At 35.2% G+C, this 13820-nt stretch overlaps 1 protein-coding gene across 2 annotated transcripts in view; it reads right to left on the minus strand.

Moving 5' to 3' along the window:
- The window catches only part of itpr2 (inositol 1,4,5-trisphosphate receptor, type 2), a 120232-nt gene that overhangs the window by 103906 nt on the left and 2506 nt on the right, over window positions 1-13820 (minus strand). For both annotated transcript variants that reach the window (XM_077193408.1, XM_077193409.1), the window contains exons 2-5: window positions 5307-5377; window positions 3224-3342; window positions 3020-3106; window positions 787-945 (exon numbers count right to left, since the gene is read on the minus strand). In XM_077193408.1, coding sequence (XP_077049523.1) covers window positions 787-945; window positions 3020-3106; window positions 3224-3342; window positions 5307-5377 — 436 coding nt within the window. The remainder of the gene's footprint in view (window positions 1-786; window positions 946-3019; window positions 3107-3223; window positions 3343-5306; window positions 5378-13820) is intronic.

Here is a 13820-nt window from a genome sequence, read left to right on the forward strand (position 1 = left end):
TATATTATGTCACAATGGAAAGAAAACTACATTAGTCAAGCCATTTCGTGGGGTCTTTAAAGAGCAGATACTAAGATAAAATGAAAGCACTAAATATTCAACAGAATAGAGAACTTGTTTACACACACACAAATATAATATCTATAGCATGCTGCAAGTGGTAGTGAACACAATTTGTAAAAAAAACAAAAAAACAAACGTGTGAGTGAAGTGGGTGATTTAGCACTCTCTTCCTCTCTATACACAACATAACATCACAGACAACCATGTCATTCAGACCTCAACCTGTCAATGTCAACACTCACTGTGATGTTCTGGAACTGTTGAATACTATTTAATAACTCTATTCAGATTTTGATACCAGTTGCAAACTAGATCTAATAGTATTTGGATACTATTTAATAATTCAAGCTTGAAAGAAAAAAGTAATCAAGACAAAAATCAACTACAACTTTGTGCGAACATGGTTCTGTAACAAGGTGTTAGGGTTGCATGTTACATGCACGTTAGCATGCTGCGAAATTCTCTGTGTACACAAACACTCACATACATGCATGCTGCAAACAGATTATATACCTTCATGATTCAGTTGCTGAGATGAAAACAAGAAGAGAACCCAGATGAGTTAAGACAATAAGATGTTAATGTTATGGCGATTAGCTTTTTTAAAATGGGTAAAAGACCCACTGCTGCACACTATTTCAATGTTTAAAAAAAGAGAAAATAAACCCATGATAAACATCAGAAACTAAACAGTGAGTGTTACAGATGTGTTTGTGTGCCTACATTGTCTCCTTCACTGCGTAGCTTCCAGAAAGGCTGGATGTAGAACCAGGAGCCCTCATTCCCCGAAGGGTCCAGAGAAACACGCATGGCGTTCTTCTCCAGCAGGGCCGGCAGACGCTTATTCACTGTCAGGTACTTATTACTCTTAATATGGAGCAGCTGAAAATGGAAGGATAGTGTATTAAAAATAATGTAACACATAGATTACCGTTGAAAAGTTTAGGGTCAGCACAAGCAGCACAATGGATTAAACTTTGATGCTCAAGAAGCATTTATTATTATTTCCAAACCAGCAAATTAGAATGATTTCTGAAGGATCATGTGACAATGAAGACAGGAGTAATGACGCTGAAAATTCAACTTTGCCATCACAGGAATACATTTCATTTTAAAATATATTAAAAGATTAAAGCTGCAAGCAACGATGTAGAGGGCCCTCGCACCCGTGCCGCCGCCACCCAGCGGATTTAGGAAGACACAGCACGGTTGGCAGTATGTAATGATAATAAATATAGGAGGACTATGTCAAAATATTTGTATTTGCCACACTTCCTGCTACAATCAGGTGGCGCTATTACAATAATATAAAATTTGCATGGTCATGTGTCCAGGACAGGACTCTTATCAAACATGTGAAGTTTGGGGCAGATCGGACATTGTATGCCTGAGTTACTGCAGGCTGTCTGTGGTTGCCTAGCAACATCGGAACTGCAAGCAATATTGAACTATATGACATATTCATGCACAAATCACCAAAAGGCTGAAATTGGGTGTACATTTGTCAGGCCGCCAAGGGCACAACCTTCGACGAAAACTCAAGATCTTCGCAATTTAACGTCGCAAAGGCCTTAAGATTACACACCAAATTTGAAGAGGATCCGATCAAAACTGTAGGAGGAGTTCGTTGAAGTACAACGTCTAGAAATGGCAAAAACTACACAAAATCTGAGAGGAAATTCTAAATAGCTGACTTCCTGTTGTGTTTAGGGCTATGCTCCAAGATACTTTTTTGTAGGTATTGTGTAATTACATGTATGTACCGAATTTCACACCTGTATGTCAAACGTAGAGCCGGGGCAATATTGTAGGGGGCGCTATTGAGCCATTTTGCCCCACACATTTGTCAGGCCGCCGAGAGCACAACCTTCGACAGAAACTCAAGATCTTCGCAATTTAACGTCGTAAAGACCTTAAGATTACACTCACCAAATTTGAAGAGGATCAGATCAAATCTGTAGGAGTTCGTTAAAGTACAACATCAGGAAATTACGAGAAATGCACAAAATCTAGGAGGAAGTTCAAAATAGCTGACTTCCTGTTGTGTTTAGGGCAATGCTCCAAGATACTTTTTTGTAGGTATTGGGTCATTACATGTATGTACCAAATTTCATACCTGTACGACGTAAAAGCATACGGTGAGCATAAGAAACGACTTTTACAAACATGAAGAAAAAAAAACCCTGAAATGTTCCAACCTCACACTTATGAACAGTCATATAAGTTAATACAGTATGGATTTAGAAAGTGTAAGTGGGTGTGATATGGATGTAGACAAAAATAAGCTGCAAAATAGACCAGACATTATTCAGCAGTAAGAAGTCTGGCTATGTGAGACTATAATCTGACAATAAACTCAAAGTGAAACACAAGGCCACTGGCAGATGAATTCAGCTCAATAATCATGACTTCATAAACAATTATCTTTGAAAGCAACAGCGGAAGTCAAAAGAAGGCAAGTGGTGCTCAATGCAGAGCCAAATGACGTCATGGGTTGAGCCTGACCAAGTCCAGCTCCTCTGTGGATCTAATGGATTGGGGGATAGAATTATGGGTAGGGTTATGGTGTGGTTGGACCTTCTAGCTCCACCCATTACCCCACAAATTACATCCAGAAAGGGGGAGCTGGACATCACGCTTCACCCATGGCTCCGCAGTGAGCAGCCTCTCAAAGAAGGGGCCCTTTGGGTCAAATAAATTTGGTAAAATGTCTGAAACTATGGCTTTGGTGAAAGCTCATATAAACATTTAGATTAAAGTGACCAATCAAACAGGCCTTTCTTTCTATTGGTTCAGGAGCTGTATATCACCCATGCTGTCAAACGCATATTTGGCCCTTGAGCAGTGCACTAGCAGCCTTGGCAACAGTGTGAAAACAAACAGAACGTTCTCGATGTCTAGCCAAATGTGTTAAAAAAAAAAAACATTTGTTGATAAGAAGGAAGCTTGACTGTACCTGTATAACCCGACTGTATTTGACAACCTCTCCAAGCAATTTCTTGTTCTCAGTGTCATTTTGTTTCTGCTCCAGTTCCGCAGCATGCTGCAAAATGTAGTAGAAAGGACAGCAAACTATAATAAGCAATGTCAAAATGCCATTCTATTGCATAATCAGTGATTCAAAAGAAGATGCATATCTACTGTCTGCAGCCTGTTCTACCTGTAATTTCTTGAAGAGATCTCCCTGTGAGTTGTTGTTCCCATGTTTTCCCTGTTTTGCTTTCCAGAACTGTCTCTGTGCAGAGTACCTATTCATAGGACACACCTTGAAGAGACAATCTAGACAACAGAAAGAACAGTTAATGTATTAGCTGCTGAAGATTTCTGAATACACATGGTGTGTGTGTGTGTGTGTGTGTGTGTGTGTGTGTGTGTGTGTGTGTGTGTGTGTGTGTGTGTGTGTGTGTGTGTGTGTGTGTGTGTGTGTGTGTGTGTGTGTGTGTGTGTGTGTGTGTGTGTGTGTGTGTGTGTGTGTGTGTGTGTGTGTGTGTGTGTGTGTGTGTATACATACACACACATACATACACACACATATATATATATATATATATATATGAATGAAGGCATTTAAATATATTTATATAGTTTATATACATATATATACACACACACACATATATATACATACTGTATATAAACACACACGCATATAAATTTGTAATTGTACATTGTTAATATAAATAATTTGATCTTTATATTATGTATAAAAATAATGATTGATACAGTACACACACACACACATACACCATTTACAATATTACATATGTTTTATAAATAATAATATACATATTTAAAAACTATTAAAATTTTGATATTTATATATTTTTTAATATTTCTAATAATACTGTGAATAAGAGAAATTGTAAGCTGGTTTCAGTACTGAATCCAAGCGACTGTATCATTTGTCTCTGTATCACTGTCATTTTACTCCAGTAAACCAAATTAACTTTTGAGGCAAACAAAATAGTTCAGTGAAGACAAACTCAAATACACTTAGTCAAATGTTCAAAATTTGCCAAAGTGACATCTGAGTAAATCCAATAGAGTTAATGTGTATTTGCTAACAGAGTAAAACACATATATTATAGAGGGAGCAATGCGCAATGTCAAATAGACACCAAATTGTGTCTATTCCAAAAAAGGTATAAGTAAAAGTAAAAGGGTAAAGTCTGATTTAAAAAAAGACTTAAGAAAACATTTTATATAGAATAAGACCTCTCACTTGGATTTATAAACATGCTCATTGACATTGAGATTAGATATCGTTGGTCATTGTAATAGGAAATTGGGTTAGGGTTAGATTAACCCTAACCCTAACGCTAATCCACACAATCAGAACTTTTGGAAAGACTTCCCAACACATTTCACAAAGGGTTGACGAGTTTTAGCGCATTGACCACCAGAAAGCTGCTTAGTTTGAATGTGAATTACACATGAAGTGAGCTTTACACATCACTACACTATTGACAATAGACCTGAAATTAAACTTACGGGTACGTTAATATCCGAGGGGCTGATTTTTATTTAGAAATAAAAATATGACATTTTTGTTATATGAAAGTCATTAAAAGCATATTTTACCCTCAATTATCATTAAACTATTACTTAGAAAATTAATCAGTAGTTTAAAAAAAGCGCAAGTTATTATGACAAGGCTGTTACATTCAAAAGCACAGTATGCTTGTATTGACTCGTACTGAGCCTCTTGTTTCAACAAAGCCCTCCAGCACAAGAGGAAAATAAGAGTTTACAGTTTGTGCTATTCTGATTCGTGTAAAGTCTACCAAGTTGCACTTGAGTAACAACGCTGTTTACCCATCTAAGTTTACAATTGTAGTCATTAAGCAACAGCCAGGCACCCTACAGAGATCTCACTATAAAGCTGAAGACGTAGGGCGCAGACAGACTGTGTGGCCTTGGCAAGAGCAAAGATTCAGTGTGTAGGAGGCTATTATCGCTCAAGGGCCGAGTAATTAATCAGTGGCTGAGCAGGTGCTAAGAAAAACACACACACACAAGAATCTACAGCTACATGTTTATATTGTTTGGTGTTGGGATTTCTTTTAACTGCCACTTTTATCAATACACTGCAGTGCTGTGGAACTCAGCAAAAGTAGCGATGCTAACTTTATAAATAAACAATTGATTGATTGATTGAACCACAACAACAGTCCATTGGCTCATAATGGTGCTAATATGTTAGCATTGGGCCATTTAGTGTGATTGTTGTCGAACTGACTCACCTCTAAATTTTTTCGGTGGGTTTGTAAGATCCCCAGCCTCAGGCTGCACCACACATCTGTCATCCACCAAACTGAGAGGAAAAACATGACAACTCATTAGTATTCATTTATTGAATGATTCAATGTCAACAATTTCCTTAAAATAGAAAATTACTAACAAAACTAAATAGAAACCCAGAGTTGGCAGCATTTTTTCCCACGATAATTTTCTTTGTTCAGACAAGCAGAAAACATCAGATTTTTTGGCAAAACATTCAGTACATGGGTTGACCCTTCAGAGGATAAGTGGTTTGGGGAATGGATGGATATATGGTTTAAACTTCTAAATGATATTTTATTAGAATGGTTCTCGGGCTGAGTCCATTGTTCCTGAGTCCAAGTCCATTTTTTTTTACACCATTCCCTCACTAACGTCCCTCAGTCTCGTTCAACTCGGATGTACGTCATTGCCCTTGTTCACTTGGCATCCTTAATGGAGCTGATTTATTACAGTTTTTTCCCTTTGAGTTTGTTTTACACACCATTGTATATGCATGCTTGGGCTATTGGAGAAAATATAGAAAAGTTACACAAAACGAAAATAACAATACATTAAACTATAACTGACTGAGTATAAAACAGTCAGCTTAAGGTAGCTACAAATATTATGCGGCTACATGTGAAAATAACTCTAATAGCATAAGTTGCATCGGTGGGGGTAAATTAGTTGCGATCTGCTGTGACTTCACAAGCTGTTGCATTGTGGTCTATGGATCTGCCTGAAGGGTATATATTGAGTAGTCTCGCTTCCTCTGTCAAAATGGAGGGGGTCGAGGGTCTGTCCAAATAAACTTCCCTTGCCCACTTGACTAAGTTGAACGCACTGACACTTTTGAATTATATAGGCCTCACAATCCTACATGATGGAAAAAATGTTGAATTCAAAATTATATTTTAGACTAAGGCTGCGTTTAACTCCATTTTTAGACGTACACTCGCAAACTTCCCCTCGGGGGAATCCCAGCCGCCTTTTTTTTCTTTAAAGAAATTAATACATTTATTTAGCAAGAATTCATTAAATTGTTAACCAAAACAGCGTAATTTACTAGAGGTTCTAACAAAATGGTAATTGTTGGTAATTGTCTATTTAAAAAAATATTTAGTGAATTTGAATTAATTGTTTTTGTAAAAAATCATTATGAATAAACGATTAAATGATCCACACATAAAGACACATGGTTAATTGCTGGATTAATCAGCATCTCTTGAATAAATGAACAAATAAGCATCTCTTGAATAAATGAACAAATAAACTTTATAAGTGACTTGTCGCCACTTACTGGTGTAACAATGTTATTGATACAATATTTATTTAAAGTGTCAAGTTACTTTCAAAATGTTTTGAATTTACGCTACTGAAGACATCAGTGTTTATATACGAACTATAAACTTTTATCCCGGTCCTTTTATAAATTTGAATTAATGTAAGAAAGAAATAATGATTCTGTGTGGTTGAAAAGACTATTTGTGAAGCCGTTTCATTCCTATACATGACAACTGCTCTCTCTGCTTCCCTGTGATCGTACTTGTCAAAAGATTAATAGTCATAGTGAATCTTTGTCATTTAGGAATAATTGTTTGAATTGAGATCGCAATTTTTTAACGATTAATCATGCAGCTCTAGTGAAGATATTTATAATGGTACAAAAGATTTCTATTGCAAATAAATGCTGTTTCAACCTGTTTCAACAAAAAACATTAAGCAACAACTGTTTTCAACAATGATAATAATAAGAAATATTTTTTGAGCAGCAAATCAGCAAATCAGAATGATTTCTGAAGGATACTGAAAACTGGATTAATAATGCTGAAAATTCAGCTTTGCAATCACAAGAATTCATTTCACTTTAAAATATGTTAAAACAGAAAACAGTTATTTTATATTGTAATAATATTTCACAATATTACTGTTTTACTCAAAGAAATGCAGCTTTGGTGAGCGTAATATACTTGTTTCAAAAATATATATTTTTTTTTAATTACCAACCCTGATCTTTTGAATAGTAGGCCTACTGTCTGAAAGCTAATGTCCAAATACATACATTTTTGCTCACTCTTTCCTCAAGACATTCACTGTTTGAACACTAGAAAAATGCCTCATGTTCTCTTAGGCACCTTTCTCAAATTTAGAGATGTGGCAAAATTTCCATCAGATATTGAACAAGTGGATCAGATTACATTACTTGTAAAATGAAAGTATAGAAAATCAGTCCTAAAGATCAGATTTGAAAACAAAGTCAGATTTGCGTTCAGTCGCTTCAAACTTCAAACAAAGTCAGTGAGTCCAGCATCATTTACTGAAGTCTCGCTGTGGACACTGACTGGTCTAAAAGAGAATTTCAAAAATGTTTCAATGCTTATGAGTGCAACTGCCATGCATCAAATCAAAGAGTGGAAGTTAGTTAGACACTCTGGGGATTCACAAGACTGAAGCACATCAGAAAGCACAATGTAGAAGCAAAATGAGCAACTTGAGAATTTTAAAAGACCCCTCATATTGATAAAGCGTCAAAACTTCAACAACTCAGGTTTTGTTATGAAAAAATTAGATTTAGAAGGCTTAGTATTATATCAAAGCAAACAGTTTCCTCTCACAAGAACTCAATTGAAAATGCTTCTATAATCCTAAATCAACAAACTATTCAATGCTCTTTGAATGCAGTGCATATTTGCCCACTCTATTGTCAATGCAAACCCATACAGTCTAATTTAATTACACACTATCCTCCGTCACATGCGCTTTACAGAAGGTTACAGAAATGTTGAAATCTTTCAGAATATGATTTTATTTAGTTTATTATCATCAATTTCCCAGAGATTTGAGGGTCAATTTAACTGACGTGCCTCTCCTCAAAGGCTTTTTGTGGAAGCTTGGACCAACTTTAGATAAAGGAGGAAGCTGCGGTGCTCTTTGTAGGCTTGATAAACGTACTAACGCCCAGGCTTCTCTCACTGTTATAGTTCAAACTAAAAATAGGGAATAGGCCTAACTTATCAACGACAGCTCATGTTTTCTTAATGATAGCCCTTGACTCAGCTCGGCTATCTTGTGAACACAGATCTGTAAATAAATACTTCAGCAATAAATTGTAAAAGTTCACACCACTGCAATGAACTGACTGAAGAAAAATGGCTGTGTCCAGACTCTGTTGTGTTGACACAGTAAAATTAAGTTGCTTATTGAATTCATTTTCCGTTTAATCTGAATTTATGAATATGCTAAATGCTTCATGAATCAAACCAGCACCACAACATCAAGCTAATCTTCCTTTTTTACAATGGCAGAAGACACAAAAAATGGATGAATAGTGTGAGGTCATACCACATACACTGCAAAACAGAACATTTAAAGGAAGTGCCACACAGCGTATGATAGAAAGGCTCTTATCGGAGCAGTTGCATTACTTTTCACCTGTTACTCTCTCAAGCTAATTTCCAAGAGCTGGGCGACAGCAGTGTTTCCCCAACCTTTTTGTACCTCAAGTACCGTTTCATCAACAACAAATCAGAAATGTGCTCCTTTAAACTGATCACAAGTATGAATCATCAAGTGAAACTCATCATTTATGTTAATGAAAGACTATGGCCTGTTTTACAGACAGGGCTTTAATTAGGGCATTTAATTCGCTTTTATAAACGTACCTTTGAAAAAAAAATTACAGGTGTGCATCTTGAGACGAAACAACGGCTCTGACATATTTTAGGATATGTCAGTGCAAGTTGCTTTCAACTTAAACTTAAACGCCTCTCGGTTCAAACAAATAGGTCTCGGGCAACAAACTCAATCTCCGACTTATATTGAAATCCTCCGACATGTTTCCTTTAAAATCTTTGTTTTAAACTTCTTGTTTTGCTCTCTCCTCTCTGTGCTTCTGTGTTTATCACTTCTCACCGGAGCTTACGCTTCGCCGACATCTTACGTCACACGCTGGAATGCGATATATTCAAAATATTGGGTCCCATTCACTACCATTATAAAGCTTGGAAGAGCCAGAATATTTTTTTTATATATCTCCGATTGTGTTCGTCTGAAAAAGTTCCTTCCTAACTAACATAAATAAAAATATATCTCTGATTGTGTTCGTCTGAAAAAAGATCATTTTAACCTATCATGTCTTGAGGGTGAGTAAATCATGGGATCATTTTCATTTTTGGGTGAACTATCCCTTTAAGCCTTGTCTGTGAAACCAGGGGTATATTATGTGGCAGGCCAGCATATTGGCTATAAGCATTGATGCACTTTGAATTGTTTTCTTTAATTATAAAAAAAAACTACTTAATTTTATTATTATTAGTTTCTGTGCTTTGAGACAGAATAAAGAGCACTGAACAATTTAGCATTGTGAAAAAGAAAGAAGACTCAACTCAATGTATGAATTTCCTTCTACAGTAAGAAGTTAAATTCTATTGAATGAAAAAGTTGCAAAGACCTGATTTTCAGGTCTATAACATCAAGTAACAGCAAGTTGCTCGCTGACAGCTAAGTGTTTCTCCCAGAATTTTAGAGCATACATTTTGTTTCCACAATGCTTCATCACTACTTAAAGGTCATTCAAATAAAGATTAGGTGTGGGCGATATGACCAAAACAATATGAATAATTTTAATTCACAATAACGATATATATATCACAATAGAGTTACTTTTGTTTTAAATAAATTTGATATAAACATTTTGTTTAAATTTCATAAATCCCATCACCAATTTCAAAATCACATTAAAAAAAAAACTAATACTAGCCTAACTAACATAGTAAGTAAAATACAAAAAACTAACAAACTCAAGCACACTGAATACAAGTAAACAACTTGGAAAACAAAAGGAACAAAGAAAATAATTACAAACAACAGGACAAAAAACTACAATAGAACTAAGACAAATTAAATAGACCTACCTGAAAAACTTTAAGACTGAAAAAAATAAAAGACTACAATAGAACTTTAAGAGTGAATGCACTGATCTCATATACTGATACACATGCGCTTTCTTTCTCAAACATTTATCTTCACTTAAGACATTAACGACTGTGTTTATGAGAATACTCGCAAAGGCAGGCATTTTGACATAAGTGTGTGTATTTGACAGTTTTAAGCCCAGTAAGGCGCTAAAAAGAATTTTAGGCGCCAAGTTCAGTACTCACGCGCTGTATGAGAAGGTGTGTGCGTTAATAACAATCCCTTATAATTAATAATTATATATTTAAAAAAGAAACATCAACAACCACAGAGCTACCAAGCCACAGAAAGAGCCACTCCACTGAATGATGACTAAGCCAAAATAAGTGCTGCAAATGGATATTTTTATAGTGACAAATTGTTTTATTGGCTATGCCTGCACACTTCCTCATCTTCCTGTGTATCTGTATTGGTGTATTAAACAAAGACATTAAGTAATAGGATGTGTTATAGAAAGGCTGGTAGAAAAGAGGAAAAGTGCTAACAGTCTAGTTTTACATGCTCATAAATGAGTAACAGAGTACTTCTAGCTCGCTTTAAACTGTTTGACAGCCAGCAATCTTCAAAAGACACAACAAAGTACAGCAAGTTAAACATGAACCAAACGCAAGCCTGGTTGGCGGTGTTCAAACATGCTAATTATAGCTCCATCCATTACTTGATGACATGAGTGAAGGAGTTAGCTTGCTACACGTGAAGCATTTTGTAGCAAATCCTATTCTTTTACTTAAAAGAGAAGGTCTGTGTATTTCGTACTGTATGTAAGAAATTGAGACTAAAATCAACTATTTGCTTTTACAACCTTGAACTGATACAGTATACAGAACTAAACCACCCATATTATTGTCCTTTTACCCAAACTTCTTTCAAATTATGGTCATAAATGTTTATTATGTAGAATTTCAACTAATGAAGCCTCTTATCAGTATTTCCTCTAGGTTTCTAGTACATCACAACGAGTCCTTGTTACCTAAACAAAGACAAGCCTTTCTAATTGAGGTCTATTTAACTTCCATTATATCTACAAACCCATGACAGCCTGGGAAATTATCCAAGATCGCCTTGTTTAGGATCAGATTCAGAAGAAAGGCTTTGGCTATGTTGGGCATGGAGTACAAGTATACTACTGAATACTGCACAGTTTATACAACTGCCAAGTTTGCAAAATAATTCGAAAAACAATAGGCGATATGCAAACAGAAAAACAGTAGTTTACTTTAGGGATGCACCGATATGAACATTTTGGCCGATACCGATAACCGATAATTCTTTACATTTGAAAGCCGATAACCGATATATTGGCCGATAAATCTAAATTAAAAAAATGTATATACTTTGATAGCCTGTATACATAAACAAAAGGCTCACTATTAAAAGCCTTGTCTCAAACACTTTTAACATAAACCAAACATATACAATACAGTACAGCCTAGTTTGAACCAGTGTAAGATTCCTTAACTTTTAAAATAAATTTTACACTCCTATGGGCAACTTTCTGTATTAAAAAAATGGTAACACTTTATAATACGGTTTAATTTTGTTAGCATTAGTTAGCATGAACCAACAATTTTATAAGACATTTTTAAGAAAGTTGTATCTGTTAACATTAGTCAATGCACTGTGAACTAACATGAACACACATATTTTATTAACTACTATAACAAAGGCTATCGCTCTCTGTTAGTTAATGCATTAACAAATGAGACCTTATTGTAAAGTGTTATCAAAAAATCTATTGCCTAACAAAAAATAAAATACCTAAATAATGCAAACAAGTCATTGGATAACATTGGGCTGCATATAAAGAAACAAAATGGATCAATAAAATGGAATCGCCTCTGCACGGACAATAAGGAAATTATTTTTATCAAACCATATCGTTGATGAAAATAATACGAGAACAAAATAATGGTAGTTATTAATTATAACACAATATTTTTGAAAAAAATTAAACATTTTTAATATTACAGTGATAGTAAAAATCTTTAATAGCTTAGTTACTGTTTCAAATTACATTGCTGTGTGAGCTGCACGCACTGAAGCTGAAGAGAACGAACGTTAAACCGAATCGCTTTGCTAGAAGGTTAATCAACTCAACGGTTGCTGAAGAATGCAAACCCAAAGAATTTACAAATTTATTACAATAGTGAATACAATTATAATTATATGACAGTCCCAATCATAGCTTTTAATGTTTTGCATTGTTGTTCAATCTGCGCGTGCTTAAGCTGAAGAGAACGAGCACCGGGAAACTGAAGAACTTTTCTAGCAGGCTGTTTAAATCCACGAAACGCATCATATGTGAGATTAATCAGATATTTATTTTACATCAACTTTATATTACGACTTATCTGCACAAAATGACGTGAATGCACAATCGAACTTGTGCTGGTCACATGATAATATATATAATATATATAATAATACAGATATATATACACAAAATAAACATATTACAACTTACAATGGCACAGAATGCTGCGAATGCTCAAGAGAACTTGACTATGCTTGTCATGAAGGCTTAACTCAATAGATGCGCTCTTTCCACAACAACGCGCTCGTCGCGCTGAAACACTGGCGAACAAGAATTCACAACATTCTTTTACAGGCGTTTTTATTATAATGTTATGAAGCCTATGTGACAGATTTGTGCTGCACATGTTGCATTGAACTGTATCTTCCGTTTCGAAGTGAATCCAATCATTCAGAACCATCATGGCGAACAGCGGCATCTCTCAACTGAAGTAAATAATCTATTATCTATCGGATTTGATATATCGGCCAAATTTTCTTATCGGATCGATAACGATAACATCAAAAAAGACCATTTATCGTCCGATATCGATATATGGTCGATATATCGTGCATCCCTAGTTTACTTAATTTGTAAAACATGTCTTTTGGCAGTCTGATCAAATAATGTTCCATTTTACTCAAATAATGCTCCGTTCATCACACTGGAAATAGAAAGTTAGGTCAAACACATTGCATCCTGGGTAGAAGTACTCCCATAGAGTGAAAAGTGGCCACTAACATTTTCAGCGGCCTTGGTTTCTAAAGTATTGTTCCCATATGATTTTCATAAAAGTCTTTGGTTAAGAGTTTATAAGTCATCAACCAAAGTAAACCAACAAGCTATGAGGTGAATCACAACATGACAAACTTTGATTTGAAGCAAAAATGGTACTTGAAAAACAGACATCAGACTGTGTAGGCTACTTAATGGCTTTAATAAAGGATAGAACTACAATCCCATGAAGCATTGAAAATGACATTATTGAATTGAAGATGGTGATCTTATATGTAGAAACAAAATATTTCACATTTATTGCAAAATATACATATTATGCATTTAAATATTTAAAGGGATAGTTCACCATAAAATGAAAACCAAGTCATCATTTACTCACCCTGGTGTTATTCTAATGCCAGAATGCCCTTCTTTCTTTTTCAGACCACAAGTTTTTTTAAATATAATGGCAGTGAATGGCGACCAGCACATATCTCTACAAACACAATTT

The sequence above is a fragment of the Siphateles boraxobius genome, unplaced genomic scaffold, assembly GCF_051911475.1.
Source record: "Siphateles boraxobius isolate OS27281-9 unplaced genomic scaffold, OSU_SipBor_1 31, whole genome shotgun sequence".
NCBI lineage: Eukaryota > Metazoa > Chordata > Actinopteri > Cypriniformes > Leuciscidae > Siphateles > Siphateles boraxobius.